Below are 18,622 nucleotides of genomic sequence, written 5' to 3'. Positions count from 1 at the left end.
TTCAGGATGAAATGGACGATTTTGGCATTTGTGTTAAATATCAGTCCTTCCTAACCATTTAACAGAAATAAACAGCCCTGATAAAATTGCTTCTCTTTTGGAGTCAGGTGTTGAAGTATAATTTAAACGTGAAAACAAATAACGAACCAGTGCATGTTTTTAAGTGTTAGCTCACTCTTGCCCAGATCAGGTGTGGTGGAGGATGGTATTTGTTTCTTTGAGGTGTCTGATTTGTAAGAAAAGATGTGAATGTCCTCTGTGCAAAAAGCTGGCCTTAAAGGAGCTGACTGGGAGGCAGATAGAGCTACAGCCCTGCAGCCATGGTGCTCATTAGAGGCGGTGAAACACGTTTTAAGAGCTGGATAAATGCGGAGGGGTTATCCAACTTTCTATTTGTCTGTATATGAAATAGCTGTTTTAAAGGGGATTTGATTCTCTCATTGCAGCCAGTCTGCGTGGGCTGTAGTACACCTCTCATTAGATCGACTGTGTGGAAAGAGAAGAATTGCTGTTCTTTACCCAGCAGGGCTGTGATTATTGAGTATACCCACTGCTGCAGTAAAGAGTGGGGATTAAGGCTACATAAAACACAGTTTTCCCTCTATTTTCCCCAGTTTGGTTACTCAAGTGAAAAAAAAAAAAAAGAACAAATAGAAAAAAATAGTTTGTATCAAACCAAAATCAGTAATTTCTTCCAAAGCCTGACTCGGAGAGATCTGATACAAAGAAACAGGGAGTAGCAGCTTTGATTTTTAGGTTTTGTGACAGTCCTTCCATCTCCATGAGGCCATACGTATTTGTTCTCCCATGCTACTGTAGGATTTCACTAAATAGTCACAGTTTTGTTAAAGTATAAACTGCAATTCATGCAAGTTTGGTTGTTTTTGTTGTTTGCTGTTGCTGTAGTCTGGGGGGGAATGCTGTTTCTCTCCTGTACCAATACAGGTACAATAGCCAAACTAGATGCAGAACTAATTTTAGTTATAACTAAATAATGTTTAACTAATATATATGTGCACAAATGGTAAACATGAACTGCAGAAATATTGCTCAAAAATAGTCCTTAAGTAGCTGAATGATAGTAAACAATTAAGAGTTAATTTTTATTGCAATTGTTTTTTATAAAAATAATTTTATTCTAGAAAGGTGTTGGGTTCTTACTGCTCCAATATTGTTACATATATATATTTTCCCAGTCTATAACAGTGTTCCTATGTCAATATCATATTTAGGTCCATTTTATGAAAATTAAAATGAAATTTTTCTCACCAACAGCTGACATCAGTCATGTCCCTTGCTTTCTGCCCCTCCCTGCTGTAACCTTTAGTGCTAAACAGTGTTCCAAAAGGAAAATTTATGAGATCACCTATTTAGACTCTCTGACATCATTCTGTCATGGCAATGAAGTGATTTACATGGAAAAATGTATTACCTCTGCTTTTAGACAAAATGAGTTTATTATGATTGATGGTTTTACTGCAACTATGAGAGAAGCTGGAAATGGCTAGCCTTTTTAAAGCGACACATGACCTTTACTCAGTTTTCCTCCCCATTTTCTTCACCTATTGTAAAATGGCTTGGGTTTTGAGTAAGTTAAAATGTTCAAATTCCACCTTGTAACTGAAGTAAGCTATAAATGTGGGGTATCCATAGTAACATCGCTACATAACAGGGATTAGAGACAAAAGGGAGAAAACAATAAGCTTGAAGCAGAGCCTAAATTTTCAGGATTGAGGATTGTAGGGGTATTCGATCACATATGCTGTGAATAGTCATTGAGGGAGCTAGATGCTCAGACTGGGGAAAAGCAGGCAGTCACCTCTGGCCGTCCCTCCTGGTCATCACTTCTATGATTCTGTGATCCGATTGACTTTGGGCAGAGGACTTGGTATACAGGATGGCCATGTGAATGGCAAAACTGTGTTCTAATGAGAAAGCAAAGAGCAGATCGTCTTTCCTGATATGTGCCTTGAAATGGCACTTGTAATGTTTCTATCATCTTCACACAGAACTCTCTTCTTCCTTAATGTTATATAAATAGCAAGTTAAATACAAAGGCGTAAGCTAGGATGAGAAAATGATGCTGAGTAAAACCTCTGGAAGTATTGTATATTCTGTCAGTTTCTTGGCATTGTGCTGAAAAAGAGCATTTTTAGGTAAGAGAATTGGTTTCTATTTTATCTGTGCAAATAAGCTCCTGGGAGCAGAAAGATTTTTCGTTGGTATGGAGGATTCTAGCCTGAAGATTAAAAGTTCTTAAGGGTTAGTATTTCTTGTTTGCACTAAATCTGGTAGCTATATGAATGTTCACACAAAAAGAAAAATTACTGCAGTGTGTTTTGTCCTGGTGGAGGACATACTTTGAAACTGCACAGGGAGCTTTCTGTGCTTAATTGCTATGTAGTATTCTTATTCACGTGCTTGAAGAAAATCAGTCTGTTTTAGTAAGCTTTGCAAAGTGATGAGTTTAGCTCCTTATCATTGGAGAGCACGTTTGTATATATGGTGACGCAGGAATTGTGTGATTGGCAATTGGTCTTTTGTGCAGGGTTGATTGATTTGAAAGTGATTTTCGGTAGTTCTCCTACTGTAGAAAGAGTAATTTCCACATTGCTCAGTGTGAAAATGAACTATGCTAAAGGAAACAAATAGGTAAGCCCAGTTTGCTTAAATGCTTTTGAATATACCCTTAAATACTTGTGTGTTGAAGTGCCAGAGTGTATGAGAATGGGGGGCTATGGCCTAAAGATTTCTAGAGTTAGAACTTACCATTTTGTCTGGTTTATGGTCGGGTTGAGAAAAAGCCTCTCCTGCTTTTTCAGCCACCAGTCATTTTCTTGATCTTGAATTAAACTATTAAAATAAAGCATTTTCTTTCCATATGCTGACTGAAAACCCAAAGACTTTTAAGGCAAAAGCTTTTTAACCATGGAAATACTTACACTTAGGAAAAATGTAAATAGTGGTGTTTTCTCCAGAAGGCTTATGGCATGAGTTCAGTCTGATAAAAAGAAAGCAAAGGTTGAGGCAAACACTGCTGGCAGTTCACTCTGCATGGGAACCCTTCATCAGTCACAGGATGTAGCATTTGGGAATGGATGTAGAACAATTTCTGTACAACAGCTCACGCTTTGCTGCGGGACCCCAGATTGTGGCGGGTAGGGCTTACAGTCACAGGCTGCGATGAATGCCAGGGCACCGAGTGCTGTTCTGACACCTCAGTGGAGCTTTGATGCATAGAAGGTCAGCGTGTTGAAATGTGGAAAATGAACTAGCTGGGGAAAATGAGAACTGGATGAATTTACTGTTATAGTTTGTCCTTTGTGACACTGACTGGGCAACTGTCTTTGAGGGCACGCCTGGCAATGGAAAATCACTTGCTGTTGCATTCTGAAAATTTGCAAGTAAAAGCAAAAGTGTATTTAAAGTAACAAAAACACACACAAGTCAGACTACCATTTTCAGGAGACAGCATTATCAGAAGCTGCATGAAACTACAGGGAAGCGTAGCATCCCTGTTATTCAGATGATTAATCCATGTCTTGAATTAGAACCTTCAATAATACAGGATGCTGTTGCAGTTCTCTATATCCAGTCTTGGAATTTCAGCACTGCCCTTCATTGATTTCTGCCAGCAGAGTAGACTTCTGAGAGCTCTACAAATAGAACCATCTTTCCTGAATTACATAGCTGTTTATCAAGAACCATGTACTGTTCTCCTATTCTTTGTTTAAATGGCTTGGGTTCTACTCTGATTGTGGTTATTGACGTTCAGTTCCCTGCTGTGTGTCATTTGTTCTTCTGGCTATTTGTTTTCTAATGTGAATGATTTCCTTAGAGGAATAGCTAGAAAAGAGTGGAAGGAGGTTTAACACATCAGTAGGCAGTGCAGATACAAACTGGTATTTTGTTCTCAAGTACCTTTATTTCAGTCTCCATTTGCTTCATCAACAGCAATTGTTTGTGACCGAGTGTGCATGTGTAGCTTTTATTTATTTATTTATTTTTGTTCATTTGTTTTTTAAGCCAGAGTGAAGTCTGTATTGAGCTAAATCATCACTTGGATCTAACTTTCCCCCCTTGCCTTCCCTGTTCAGCCGCGTGAATCAGGTGGTCTCTATTAAACCCATCGTGTTGCTAATGTTTAAAGCCTCCCAGGGAGCCACATGACAGCAGGTGTTTCAGAGTCTGTGCGACCTGGCTGCACACTCTGTTGCCTTCAGTGACCAAGAGGCAGACAGGAGATGTGTTGAATTGAATCCAGAAGAACTTCTTTTTTTCCTGGTCTGAGGTTTCTGCAATGCTCTGGGACTTGCCCAGAAGCCCACATGCTATGGCAAAATTCAGTCAGCCAGATGGTTGTATGATTTCTCTTGTGACTTTTGGTGATCTGGGGACCAGCCCCTGTGAATTTTGTATTTTGTATTTTGCAACAAATTTCACTGAAACTGCCTGAAAACCCAGCAGAGATTTGCAGTGACAACCTGGGAGCAGAGAGGATGGCTCCAGTTGGCAAAGCTGCCATTTGCTTTTCAGCAATCCTGCTGTTGGTGTTAAGTCTTTGATCTGCAGTGCCACCACTGTCTCCTCTTGAACCATTGCTCAGTACGTTGCCAGCAAACATCTGCGAGGTTTTCAGGACAGCTTGAACTGTAGCTAGGGCCGGGATGTGGGCTGGGACGCGCGGCCTGGAGGATGCTTCCCAATGAGCCTGCCTAGGGCTCTGGCACCCTGGCTTCCATAACGTGAGCAGGCCTAGCCTTGGCTAGGCTGGCTGTGAGTGTGTAACGATGACGGCCTCATTATGTCCTAAACAAACCGTACCGGTACCCCTCATGCCGTTAAAGACATGCCCTCATACTCCAGCCTAAGAGCTGTGCTGTACGGCTGTGAGGTGTCGGGCTCATTGCTACCCTCTCATAACCTGCTTAAAATGGTAACTAGAAACAATTATTATTACCAGTGGTTTCTAACAAAGGAAATTGGACAGACAGAAGGTGTGCTGTCTGGGAAGTTACCATCGGTATGGTTATTGTTAATTTATATTAAGCGCAAAGGTTTTCGGTATCTGAAAACTAGCTTGTAATCGCAAGGTGAGAGAACAGAAGTTCTGGAGACTTCTAAATCATTATCTAGGAGCACGGTGTTAGACATTTTTGTTGTTGGTGTTGTTTTTTTGTTTTTTGTTTTTTTTCCCCTGAATGACACACTTGTTTAAACATCTGAAAGAAAATGGAAAAAATGGGGGGAAAAAAAGAAAAAAAAAACACGTTTTTCCCATTTGCTCTGCTAAATGAGAAAATATTTAATGAAGCATCAGAGGCATTCTATAAAGATGGCAAAGGGATTTTTTTTTAATTATGAGATTTTAGTTTTCTTTAATTTTGTCGTTGGGAGGGATACTTTTAATTTTTTTAAAACTGTGTTCCTCTGTTTGCTGTTGGGGATGTGGGATCTGGTTGCTTTTATACCCGTTTGCTTTATGCAAAGAGTTGAAGAACCACAGAAGGCTTGGTGCGTAGCTGCTGAGCTGGGGCAGGAGGAGAGGAAGAGAATGATGACTGGAGGTCCAGGGCAAATAGGAAAAAAATGCAGCAAGTGCTTAAGGTGGCAGTATGGAGCACAACACTGGGAACGTGTTGGAAAGCATGCCCAGGTTTTTATACCGTAACACAGGGAGCTATGGTAGGAGCTTTGAGAACCAGTAAGAAGTGCAAACGGCTTTGAAGTTTTTCGGAATGTCAGTTCTGCCATTCCTGATGAGGTTTAATTCTTTTCCTCATATAAAGGCACATCTGACTCATTGCTCTAGCAACCTCAGTAGATGAACCTACTTGTTTGTTTTTGTAAGCATATATTTGGTATAAGGATAGTTTTGAGCATTGCTGTCAAGATTTAACTTGTGTGCAAGTCTCACCGTGGTTATCTCATTTCTGAATGTCTTAGAAGGTGACAAAAACTTGTGTTTTCTTACTCCCCAGAGATTTTTTTTTCTTAGGGCTCTGTTGCACTGGTTCCTGAGATTAATTCAGTTATCATCAGAAGCAGAAATCTGTCTCTTTCCTTTCCAGATTTTTACCTGGACAACCTTAAATACAAGATTTTGCTGTATGAGTTAGAGAAATGTTACCAGCTCTAGCATTAATACTCTCTCTAGACATTTGAGGATGAGATCATCAAATGATACAGCTCTTATGCATAATTTTAATGTAAAGGAGTAGAATTAATATAGCTAGAGAGGTGAGTAGACCAGGTTAGCACTTCTCAAAGGCCAAAAAGTTGCTTCTGAGGCAAAAAGCATAGAAGATTGGAGGTTATTGCCTGTAAAGATGACAGGTCACAACATGCAGAACCCTCTTAATCGAGATAGAGCATTGTATATTGGAACTCGTTTTCTTTGAACCTTTATTAGAAACAGAGGCAGTGGTGAGATTATTTTGGAGCTCTACTGTAGTAATTCAGTGGGTAGATATTATATTTTCTACACCTGTGTTCCAGAGAATAAAACAGTGGCACGAACAAAATCTACGGAGAATGAAATGTTTTTACCTACGATTTGTTTTAGTAAATATGGAAATTACTTTTACAACATTCAGCTTAATGTACTTTAGAAAGCTCCTGTTTCAATATAAATGCCTGAGCCTTTCTCCTTATGTTAAGAGCATTTATGGGAAAAGAGAGGGAAAATGCTCAGAAAACTGTTTTTCAATCACAAATAACTGCCTAACATAATGTAGGTATAAGTATATACATGCATATATATGTGATAAATATGTGATGCATATACCTGAAATGGCTTATGTGCCTTATACTTGTTCCTTAGGTTAAGAAAAATGTAAATCTTAGTCTCCCTTCCATTGAAAAATCCTTCTAATTTGTATCTACAGGGAGTTGACAGTCCAGGGAGGTGAGTCCACATGATGGTGACTGGCTTCTGGGGACAGAAGAAAAGAACACTTCTAACACCCACTAATACACAGGCAGCGTGGAGGAGAAAATGACAGACAAGTCAGAGCAACTCCAGGTAAAAACCTAAGCCTAAATAATTTTTCTTTAGAGGGAATGGCACAACATAGTGTAGTCCTGGCTTAAATGTAGGTCAGCTGGATTTTTGTTCAGATACTTACAGGTAAACAAAGTAAATTAATAATATGGTGGTTCGCCTATCAAGTCATTTGCCTGAGGATGTAAAATAGAACATGGTTTATGTAACAGCAGAAGTGCTGGGGAAGAAAAGGTCCCCTAATAAGCATCCTATGTATAAATTGCACAGTGCAGGGGACAAAATACTGTATTGGAGCCACGTTTTCCAAACATTGTGGTTCCTGCCAGAACCTGAGTGCTATATTTGATATACTACATTATTTATGATGGTTTTAGCCAATTTAACCTCTGCTTGGTATATTTCTTTACTGTATTGTGTGGGAGCTTCCTTATTTTTTCCAAGTAAAGAATTGAAGCTCTACTGCTGTTTAATAGCTCATTATTCAACTACAGTTCTGATTACAGGCCCACATTTAAGCTCTCTACCCGCTATCAGTAGTCCAGTGCCTTACCTGGGCTGGAACAATTTTTACCTCCTGCAAAGTCATCTCCTTGACAGGTGCACAATCTCTACCTTGAACTTAAGTGAGAGGCTGAGAGCACAAAAAGCAACAGGAAAACCAACCACCACGCAGGCTGACATAGCCCCAGACAGGTTATATTCATCCATACTTTATTCTCTTAGTACCTAAACAGCTAAAATGTAATTATCGGAGTGAAATGTGAAGTTGTGCACAGCATTCTCATATCTATCTTCTGTTGGGTTTTCTTGGGTGTTGTCTCTGGATTTATTTTTTTTCCTTCTTACACGGGTGTGGTAGAATTACAGAAGAGCATCAATCCACACAGGTAGAGCACACCTTCCATTCAAAGGAAGCACATCTTGCAGAGGTAGCGTTCATGGGTGTATGCAAATTGTACTGTGTCTACAGCTGCAAAATAGAAGTGCTTTATGTCTAGTGATGACTGTACCGACTGGTTTGCTCTCTCAGTGTGCGGGATCTCACTGGTGGCTGTTGCACTGTTCCCTCTTTGGTAGATAGCGGAGATGGAGTCAGTCAGCGAGAAGCTTGGTGTTACTGCTGGCCTGTGACACTGCAGGAAGGACTATGGGCTGTGACACGGGGTGCGCTTCCTTTGGAAGATGGCTACAGGCGTTCCCATTGCTGGTGACAGTGCATGATAGCACACTGCACAGCACGGGAAGGGGGCCAGTGGTGAATCGGGCCTATGGTAGTACCAAACAAGGGGCAAAATTCCATAAAGCTCCGATTAGCAGTTTGCCTTTTATGCTTTTGAATGTATTTAACTTCTTTTTTTCCAGATTTTCTAGAAGAAAGCATCATAAAAACAAGTCGCAATTTCTAACCATCGCACTGAACTTGACCCATACAGGCTTCTACTGAATTTGATGGTAAATGATTAGGGTAAATGGTTAAAAAATGCTTGCTTTGCTTTTTAAGGATTCCCTGAAGTAACACAGAAGTGCCTAAATTGATGTTTTGAGAGGTATGAGAACTAGCCATGTCTGTTGTCAACATGCCTCAGAATTTAGTAAGATTTTACTGCAAAGTGATGTAGCTACCCTGTGTTATACCTAAAAAAAAAATATATATATCTGAAAATACCTATTTGGCATCTGTTGTCAGGATTACGGTTTACTCACATATTTGCAAGTTATTAAGGCTTGAATCAGTGAATTAATTTGGTACCATATTGCTCTACAGCACTAAGGCTGGAGCAAAAAAGTTGGTATGTGGATACAAATTAGAGTTTAATTTCCCATGCAGCTGTTTAATTAGGCAGATGTAAACAGCAGTGACTGCACATTAGCATTGCTTTGGTCCCATAAATACAGCCTAGAGAAAATGATACAAGCATGTTATCTGCCCTATTAATGGCTGATCAATGCAAGCTAGGTATTTTTTTATTCTAGTGGGTTTTTTAATGATTAAAAAACATCTTTAAGTATAAGGGGGAATCCTATACTGGATGTTTCTTTTTGGTACAAGTGCCAGGATTTTATAAAAAGAGTTTAAGTACTAAATGAAGAGCTTTAATGGAATCTACCAACTTAAATATAGTTGCAAGTTAGTGGGTAATTTTGCTTTTGGAGCCTTTACAAGAATATCACAGTCCCTTTGTACAGTAGTAGTAGTAAATAAAAACCAATCTAGAGATCTGCAGTGCTGTTTTAACACTGATAAAGGTCTAACATGTTGACTATGTGGCATAAACTGTTTTATAAACGTATGGCACAGAATTGCTTGTTTTGCTTTCTAAGGAGTCCCTGAAGTAACAAAGAAATGTGTAAGTTGCTGTTTTGAAAGGTATGTGATATCAGGTTAGGCCTTGGAATAACACAATATATGAACAAAACAGAAAAATTGTACTTTGGTCAGAACTATTCACGTCTTTTAACCACCAGCATAAGAACACGACCTCAGTTGGTGCCACTTTTAATGATTAGAAATAATACATTGTAAAACAAAAAGTGAAAAAATTCCAGCGTGATACTTATAAACAAAGAACAAATAGAAAACAAAAAAAGATTTTTTTTGCCTGATTTATAGTATTAATAATACAACAGATCATTAGTCTGAGGTAATACCAGTATGAACTTTTTAGTCCTTCAAGGACTACTTAAAAATTAAGAACAGTGATAGTAATGCATGTTATGTTAAAAGCGAGACTCGATAATTGAATCAACCAAATCCCTCACTCTTTTTAGGTAGGGACCCGTGGCTGCAAGTATAAAATTGGAAATAAGCCTGTACAGTAGGAACTACAGCACGGTAAGATTGCTGCATGGCATGTCATTAGCCCCTGTCAGTACTTAAAGTACAGTCATTATGTAAAAATCAGACATTTCAACAGAAAAGACTTTGTTCCAGAATAGCCCTTAAGAAATTTAGAATACTGTTAGTTTGCATAAATTAGCTAAACAAAAGATGAATTCAGAAGTCCAGATTTTGGCATGAGGTAAAACCATGTGCATTTATTTCGTCTGCATTTTAGAATTAGTAAGCATAAAATTAAATACGTTGACTGTAATGAATTCAGTCATACAAGTGCAAGTTTTCAGCTATAACGTATTTTATGGCAGTTTATTTAAAAAATGTACCAGTAAATCATAAAAGAGGGATCATGTCCATTTAACTTTTATTGAAGTATACAGGAGGTTTTCTTTAGAATCAAATATGAGCATGAATATATGGCCAAACGTAAAATCTATCAAATTCAGTGAAAATTTTCTGACTTTAAATAGTAGCTGTAAGAATGACCAATATATATTCTTTGTTACAACCGCCCTCACTCTACAAGTAAAAAAAAATAATAAACATTCAGTAAACATTCTTTCCTAAGGTAGTTTCCCTTATATATCAGTGATTTATCCATTTCTTGTATACATAACTTTTTAAACATACCAATCAGTGGTTCTCACAATTGAAAAATAAAAGCACAAAAAAGTTTACACTCTTGTACAGGTAAATAAAAGATCATCTTGAATTAAACTGTATATCCTTAAGGGCATAGTATAGTTTCAATTTCATTGCCTATTACATAATTAGCTTCTTACATACAAATATTGACATATTTGGCTTGTGCTTCAAAGCCTTTGTGTCTAGAAAGTCCATGTCAATGCAACTCATAACTTGAAATCAGGGGGGATATCTTTACTGCTGCTGGGTTTAACCTGTTCGTGCAACATCGTCTCCTCTGAACTTGTTGTGGCACTGCATTTTTCTGTGGAGTCATCAGTATCTGGATCCAGTCCTTCAGGACAGGGAAGTTTTAGAAGTTCTTCCCGCAACTGAGCTGTGTGACGCTGAATATACAAAAAAGAAATCAGTGCTGAAGAGCATAGTTAAAACATTGCTTTTCACAGTGTTAGAGAATAGAAGGCAACAAAAGGAGCAAGTAGAAAGGGTTTCAATGTATTGTTTCACTGCTTGGATAATCTTTTCTCATAGTTCTCTGCCTTTATGGATTGATACTTTCTTTATACTGCCAGTAGCCAGCAGGTGCTATTGGGGACAAATTCAAGGCAGCAAACAGAACTGTAGCAAATAAGTTTATCAGTATAAATGTTATGCTATTTCACTTGCAGTTGAGTTACATCTATGCTCTGTGATCAGAGTAACTCCAGTAACTCACAGTAACTCCATGTTGAAGACCAGCCATATTCAAAGGACACAAGGTATAGCAATAGCAAAAAGAAATCTTAACAATTTTTCTTATTCCTCAAGGGAAGGAAAAAAAATCAAAATTACAATTTTAATTACATGAAAAGAAGTTTGTATATAGGTCTGTTGTCCACGTGGAAGACACAAAATACACAACTGATAATACTTGGCTAGGAAGGAGGAAAACTTTTAAATAATTACAACTATATTGATAAAACTTTTTAGAACACAGGATAAAACATAAAGGATAATGCATAAAGTGATGGATCATGGTTTAATAACTGTGCTTATCTATCCCAAAAGTTTGTTTTCTGGCCAGGAATTAAGCTCTACTTGTAGCGAAGGTTACGTGTACAACAATTTTATCATAAACAAAAAGCAAGCCAATTCTTAAAAATCAACCCTTTATATCTTACATAAGTATTTACAGGAAAAATAGGTAGGATAGGAACTAAAGAAAAATCTTGTAGAAAAAAATACCAACAAAGGGGCCTGCATATTCACTTTATCTCATGACAGTCGTCAAACTTCAGTTTGTTTACACATTTTGAAGTTGTTAGTGTTTTTTGTTGTTGTTTGGTTTTAAATCACTGTTATTATAAAACTCGGCTGCTATGCAGTTTCATCAACAGTTGTGGTCTTGGTTTACAGAACAAAATTCTAAAAGCAAGTCTCACCTTAAGAGCTGCTGCATGATGGGACATGGTCCTGCCTACCCGCTTGTCACTGCTGTACTGCTGTATGTCTGCTATCCACTCCTCACACTGAGCCATGATCTCCACTCTTTTCAAGTAAAAATGTTTGTGAATGACCTGCAAGAAAAGATTCAGGATGAAACAACATAATATTGTTATCTAAGAACCATATACTTCAACAGTACAAAACCTGCAAGACGGATTGTGAACCCAAATTGATGTAAGGAGAAAAACCAAAACACTATGGGGATAATTCAGCATTGAACCAAGAGGTGGAGGTTGGCCTCTATATAGTTTAAAGAGCAAACAAAACACCAACAAACAACAAATCACACAAAGTTGTGAAATTCTTCTTAGTGTTGGCTTTGTCTTAACAGCTTTCTAGAACTCTGCCTGTTGGAAGAAACAATAAAATTAAAGAAATTTTATTGAGCACAGAGGGTTCTTGCCAATATTGCAACATAATTGACAAAATCATCTCTCTCTCTAGAGGTTAGAGAATGTAGCTATTTGTCTAAAGAAAAACTGCATATTGAAAGCACGACAGACTTAAATTCTGGATGCATTCCTTGTATCCTTAATGGAGTTTGGAAGAACTCCCACAGACTGGCACTTCAGATCCCCTGAGCCTACTTGTCATTTAAGACACCAAAGGGAAGACAGCTCAGATTTGTGAAGGCAAAAGGTAGTAAGAGCTGAAGGATGCAAATTCCTTCTGAGACCTAAGCTTCTGGGATGCCTTTGCATTGGTATTACTGAATGATTATCCAATTGGTAAGGTTCCTAGCACAACCCTACAAAAAAACTGGAGATCTTAACAGCAAGCTAGTCTTAGATAAAAATACTCAAGAGTCGTATTTTCATTTGGGTGCAAATTCAGCTACTGCATCAGAAAAAAAAAAAAAGTAATGTTTTCCAATGCACAATTTCCCTCCCCCCTTTTTTCAATAAAAATAAATGCCACTTTTCATAATGATAAGGAATACGTATTCACAGAAACATTATTGGAATTCTCATGAGTTGATAAAGCACTAGGTCAGACTCCATGCTTAAGCTAGCACGACTGTGTTTTTTAACACAAAAGCAAGCTATCTTAGCCTTGAACTTTTCCTCATATAAGTTATCTATCATAGCTTCATGTTTCTTCTCGCTATCTTGAGGATTTCATCATACTATCCTAAAGAAATGTGCCTAAAAGCACCTGGAGAAAAAAAATATTTAACTGCTGGTATGCAGGTTAAATGTTTGTTTTCTCATGCCATAAGACACGGTAGTTTAAATGGACATTTTTTTTTTTACATCCCAAAGGATTTTTTTTTTTTTAAAAATCAACAGCAAGAAAGAGACAGGAGACTGTTTTCTTACTCAGATATCACACTTAGCAGTGTGAATAATCCTGAAATAGTTTTACTTTTTCCATATTTTAGCAGGAAAACAATGGAAAGCACAGGAACCAATGGAAAACACACGAGTTTGACCTCAACTTAGAAATGGCTGTAGTTTCAGTAACCTAGAGCAAAATATATTTTTCTCTATTTGTTGGTAGTACCATGAGATGACTCATGTTTGATCACCCAGTTTGCATTAATATTCACACAGATTCTCTTAGTGTAACTTCCACTCTTCTTTCCTTTGCCATGTATGCTGAAATCCTTGTGATCTGTTTGAAGCTGCTCTGAGAAAAGAATTGGACTAGAGACATTGAGAGAGGTCCCTAAATTATTCTACAATACTACGGGTGAGCTGTAGTCTATTTTCAGGCACGTAAACAACTTAGTTTCTTTTAAGTAAGTATTTTTAAGGCAGTGCAAATGGGTGAAGGTTAGTATTGGTTTTATCAAGTTGTTTTCAAAGGAATAGATATCTTTTATGGATCCTTTTATGAATAATGTGAAGGCTGGAAGTCATTTTGAAGTATTTTTCCAATTTGCATTGTTTTGGCATATCCAAAGTGTTTCCTAATACTTGATTCAAATTCACGTTTCTTAGAAAAATACTTCGCTGTTAGCTAAGCTGATTAAGAGACACTGAATGCCCAATTGTAAGGCTGATCCAACAGTTGTCACTGTGATATGAAAGGCACCACCTGGCGTTAAGAGTGAGCCAACCCCTATGAACTTCTTTTTATGAACCTGTGTGCCAGCCCTCCTTACAGGTTTCTGCCTCTAAGTCCCACCAGTTCCTGTGCACTGCCCAGGGATCTGTGAAGTCAGGTAAATCCTTATTCACTTCAGTCTCTATAGTCAGCTGCCTCAGGGATTAAAGAGGATAAAACAGACATCTCGTGCAAGGCATGCTTCCAAGTATCTGCATTACTTTCAACACTCCACTAAACAATGATTCTTTGCTTGTATTAAAAAGCATATGTGAAAAGGAACACACTGCAAGAAAAATGTTTACAAGATCAGTTTCCTTGACTACTCTGATGTAAACAAGATATAGTTTACTTAGCTTCACAAAACCTACCTCCTTAAAACATGGCGATGGATTTCTGATTTGTTCAAGCATTGCCCACTTGACTGTTGCCTGTCGTATGTTTCCGTCATACTCTCTGGAGCTCTGGGTACCACTTGGAGTACCTCTTGAACGTTCGTAACCTGGTTCATTAAAATATGGTTCTGCTACCAGTATTAGGGATTGGACAGACACTAACACCTGTTAGGAGAGAAAAATAAGTATTAAAAACACTATACTCATTTGCTTTTTTTCAAATATGCCTAATTTAGCTTACCTCATATGCAAAAACACTTCTATGACTAAGTAGTGTCATTTGTAATACACACTACTTGCAAGTAGGAAATGTCCATGCTTTCAGACTGAAACCATTGCTACATGGTTAAAACTTAAGTCCTATGTATATTTAGTTCAAACACTGAGAAAATGACAAAACTAAGTTAAAAAAAACAACAAAAATACAAACACAAGCAGAAGAAAACATTGAAAGGGGGAGACTTCTGATTGTATCCTTTTGTGAAAGTGCATTTGTTGAGTTTTCAGTCAACAGTTGTTGATCATTTCTTGTTGTATGTCTAAGAATGGCATTTCCAGCACACAGCATATGTACATGTAAGATATCCATTGCAGTAGATTAAAAAAAAAAAAAAAAGGGCACCTGTTTCTAGAGCTGCTTGCTCTTCCAGCCTAGATATAATTTAAAGCTGGGAGCCATCCCCTGATTTAGGAGTCCAGCTTATGAATTTGGATATGAATGACAAGAGTCATTCTTTTTCCTGGAACATGAAGAACACGCAGTTTACATCAGATAGACACAGCGTCAGTGACCAAGGCAGTGTCCCAACAACTAGCTAGTTTTGCTCTGTGTTTAACAGCAGCATTCTCTCAGATTTTCTCTTGTAGCAACGCCAGCATAAAAACATTCCAGTTTTCCATCCTCTCTCTGCCGTGTTTATTCACTACACAGATGCAATGCCAAACAAGTAAGTCATTTTAAAGCAACAGCCAAGAAGCAAGTGAATGACCCAGGTTAATCCCACCATCACCTCACAGAACCACATCCTTATTTCTCTTGGTGCCATGATGCTCTCTGTTTGTAATTGTGTAGTTGATGTGACTTAACTGTAGTACAGAAGGGGCATCTGGCCCTTTACCCTGATGGATAGGGCACATGCTTGTGCAGTGAGAAATGTGAACTCATATCGCCCTTTGAGCTGAGATGGAGAACTACACATTGTCTCCCTTGCCTGCCATATACTGGACTAGCAGCAGCCGTGGCTATTTTGCATTACAGCAAAAAATTAAAGTGCAGAGAAATACAGTCATATAGAAAAAAATGTTCCTCACAAATCAGGTCCCAGCAAGAAAGAGGTCATTTACGACACTAAAAGGCAGAGGAGTAATGTACACATTCAAAGCCCATGTAGAGTATTTCAGGTCCAAGACTTGAGACACCTGGGGAGTTTGAGCGATCTGTGGCCTTTACATGTGTCTGGAACTAGTTGGGTGTTGCTTTTTTGAATTTTATACTTTAATATATAATTTTTAAATAGCTATGGTAGAGAAAGTTGACACTATGCAGCATTGTACTTTCTTAGCCTTAATAAGCAGTTGTTACTCTGTATTATAATTGTAATGAATGAGAAACTCTAAACCAATTTTCCAGTTTCATTTGGGTCAGAAAAGTTAATTGCAGGAGCATTTTGGGTGGTCTGACAATAGTTTAATCTTTGAGCCAGAAAAAACATGTAGTACTTGATTCTTTCCAAGCAATTTATTTAGTCCTCCAGCTGTTTTCTATTTAAAAGCTACAAAGTGTTTTTTTCTCCCAGTATGTGGGGGGGACCACTTCCAACAGCTTTCTTACTATTTTCAATCTCAAGCTCTAAAAAATGTTAGCATGTTAAGTTTAAATGCCGTATGAGATTTCTAATAACCAAATCTAGCATACTAATCTAAGAAAAAGTACTTCATTAAAAATGCGGTTTCCTAATACCTTTCTACATCAGTTTTATCATTCCAAACTTCAATTCATCTCTTGATTACAAAGTTGAATCTTGGGAAAGTTACACTATGTAAGGAACTACAGCTTAGATCTCCAAGTCCTATTTGTCCCTTGTAGGGAGAGCAAACATTAAGATCTCCAAGGATGGAAATTCCACAATTTCTCTTGGACACCTCACCTATCCTAGTCTTTGATCACCCTCACAGTGAAAAAGTTTTTCCTAGTACTTAATCAAAATTTCCCATGTCCCATCTTGTGACTTTTCCTGTTGCTCTGCACCTTTAAGAGGTGTCTGGCTCCCTCTTCTTTACATCTTCCTCATCTCTTTGCCATTGGTCCAGCCACTTTTACCCCATATAGTATAATTCACATCTCACCAATTTGGCTACAAGGGTACTAAAGGAGACTTGATCAGAGGTTTTGCTGAAGTCAAAGTAAGCTATATCCACTGCTCAACCGTTGTGCAGAGCCAGTCAGCTCACTGTAGAAGAGGAGTAGATTAGACAGGCTGTATTCACACCAGTGCACATTAGCTGTTCTTTGTAATTTTCTTTTCTTTCATGTACTTGAAAATAGCTTCCAGGAGGATTTGCTCCATAATCTTCCCAAGGACTCCAGTGTTGCTGACCAGCCTGTAGCTCCCCAGACCATCCTTTTTGCCTGTCTTGAAGATGCATGTAATGTTTGCCAGCCTTCAGGAAGCTCCCATGGTTGTTCTGACCTTTCAAAGATCAGAGATGGTGTTTTTGCAATGACATTGGCTGGCTCCCTCAGCAGCCATGGATGCAAGAGATTCTGTTCCATGAACTTGCGGATCATGAACTTGGTATGAATACTTATTTCCTCTGCTGTGGGTAATCCTTCTTTCTCATAGACCTTCCTTGTAGGGGCTCACAGACAGGGGAAAACAAATCTTAGCCCTAAAGACTGAGGAAGGAATTACCTCTGCCTTTTCCATGTCCTTTGTCTCTAGGCTTCCTGTCCTATTGAGCAGCAGGACCACATTTTCTTAAGGCTTTCTTTTGCTGCCAGCATACTTAACAAGAAGTCCTTCTTTATATCCCTTGCAATTATCAATGCCAGCTAAGCTTTGATTTTCCCAAGAAATTTGGCTAATGTCTTTATATTCCTCGCGTGTAGCCCATCCCCTCCTACACCTTCTGTGGACTTCCTTTTTGCAGTTGAGCTTAGGCAGGAGTTCCTTATTTACCCATGCTGGCTTTTTACTGCTCTTGCTCAACTTCCACACACTGGAATAGACCGTTCTTGAACCATTAGGGGTCTGATAACCAGCTCTCTAAAGCTGATTCCTGAACAAGTTGAAATCTCTTCTGCTGAAGTCCAGGTATGCAGTTGTACTATGCTGAAACAGAAACTGTACAGTCTTCTAGGATGTGGAACAGAATATGTACCTTGTACTATGAAACTATTGCTCCAAGTAATAAATTGAGAAAGTGCCACAGGGACCCTGAAAAAGTCACTGCAAGTTTTTGTTTTGCTTTATATATGTGCTTATTGCTCAACACATTTCTATGGCATAAAGCTGAAAACATTAAGGGCTGTTTAGTCAATTATCATAACTTAGTATATCCTGATAAATTCAGGACTAATTTTAACACTGATTGTTACTGAAGACAGAATAGCTACACTTTAAGCCTCTTCAGATTTATTCCTCACGGACTTTTGGACAATCAATAGCCACTCTTCAAGACATGACCAACAGGAATACTGTCTGTAAAGAGCATTTTGAAGAACCTGCCTACTGGATTGTGTTTCTTTTCTGGTGTGCCAAGGCTATCTAGAAGTCTTGAAGAAAATGAAATCACCTTTTAGAGCCACAAAAACATCAATCTACAAGACTAAACCTGGCCTGTAACTCACCCTATATGACCTCCAGAATTTATTACTAAGACTCATATATGTAAGCCAAGCACCGAAGTGAGGATTGGTGGCAGACCATAACTGCAGCAGACTGTGTTTCACTAAACAGTTTTAGCTGTTTCACAGACATAACTGAGTCTGTTATACCTGTGAAAGCTATCTTAATTGGCACTATGCTTTGCACTCATTTCCAAATGCTAATTATATGGCTCTGTAGAAAACTACAGTACCTGGCAAAACAAAAATCAGAGTTCCTGTTCCCTAAATGTTGTTTTTATAGAGAGGTATTACACAAAACATCAAAACTTAAATGTACTTGCAAGGCTTTTTCGTACACTATACTGCTATCTCACAGT

The 18,622-nt window shown here is 38.2% G+C and overlaps 1 protein-coding gene and 1 long non-coding RNA gene across 13 annotated transcripts in view; one reads left to right on the top strand and one right to left on the bottom strand.

Annotated features, from left to right (window-relative positions):
• Nucleotides 1-12,017, top strand: part of LOC310896615 — a 30,338-nt gene extending 18,321 nt beyond the window's left edge. For 5 of the 6 annotated variants that reach the window (XR_014581669.1, XR_014581670.1, XR_014581671.1 and 2 more), the window contains 3 exons: nt 6,888-7,024; nt 8,369-8,458; nt 9,776-9,839. This is a non-coding gene — a long non-coding RNA (uncharacterized lncRNA). Of the gene's footprint in view, nt 1-6,887; nt 7,025-8,368; nt 8,459-9,775; nt 9,840-11,882 lie in introns of those variants that run through there. The other variant, XR_014581668.1, reaches the window with a different exon arrangement.
• BIRC6 (baculoviral IAP repeat containing 6) overlaps nt 10,192-18,622 on the bottom strand; it is a 178,948-nt gene continuing 170,517 nt past the window's right edge. For all 7 annotated transcript variants that reach the window (XM_083829054.1, XM_083829056.1, XM_083829059.1 and 4 more), the window contains 3 exons: nt 14,393-14,581; nt 11,909-12,043; nt 10,192-10,873 (listed from right to left, as the gene is read on the bottom strand). In XM_083829054.1, the coding sequence (XP_083685180.1) occupies nt 10,694-10,873; nt 11,909-12,043; nt 14,393-14,581 (504 nt within the window). In that variant the 3' untranslated portion in view covers nt 10,192-10,693. The remainder of the gene's footprint in view (nt 10,874-11,908; nt 12,044-14,392; nt 14,582-18,622) is intronic.

This window comes from Anser anser, assembly GCF_964211835.1.
Source record: "Anser anser genome assembly, chromosome: 3".
Classification (NCBI taxonomy): Eukaryota; Metazoa; Chordata; class Aves; order Anseriformes; family Anatidae; genus Anser; species Anser anser.
The sequence above is the reverse complement of the archived record's forward strand: the minus strand, read 5'-3'. Positions and strand labels throughout refer to the sequence as shown.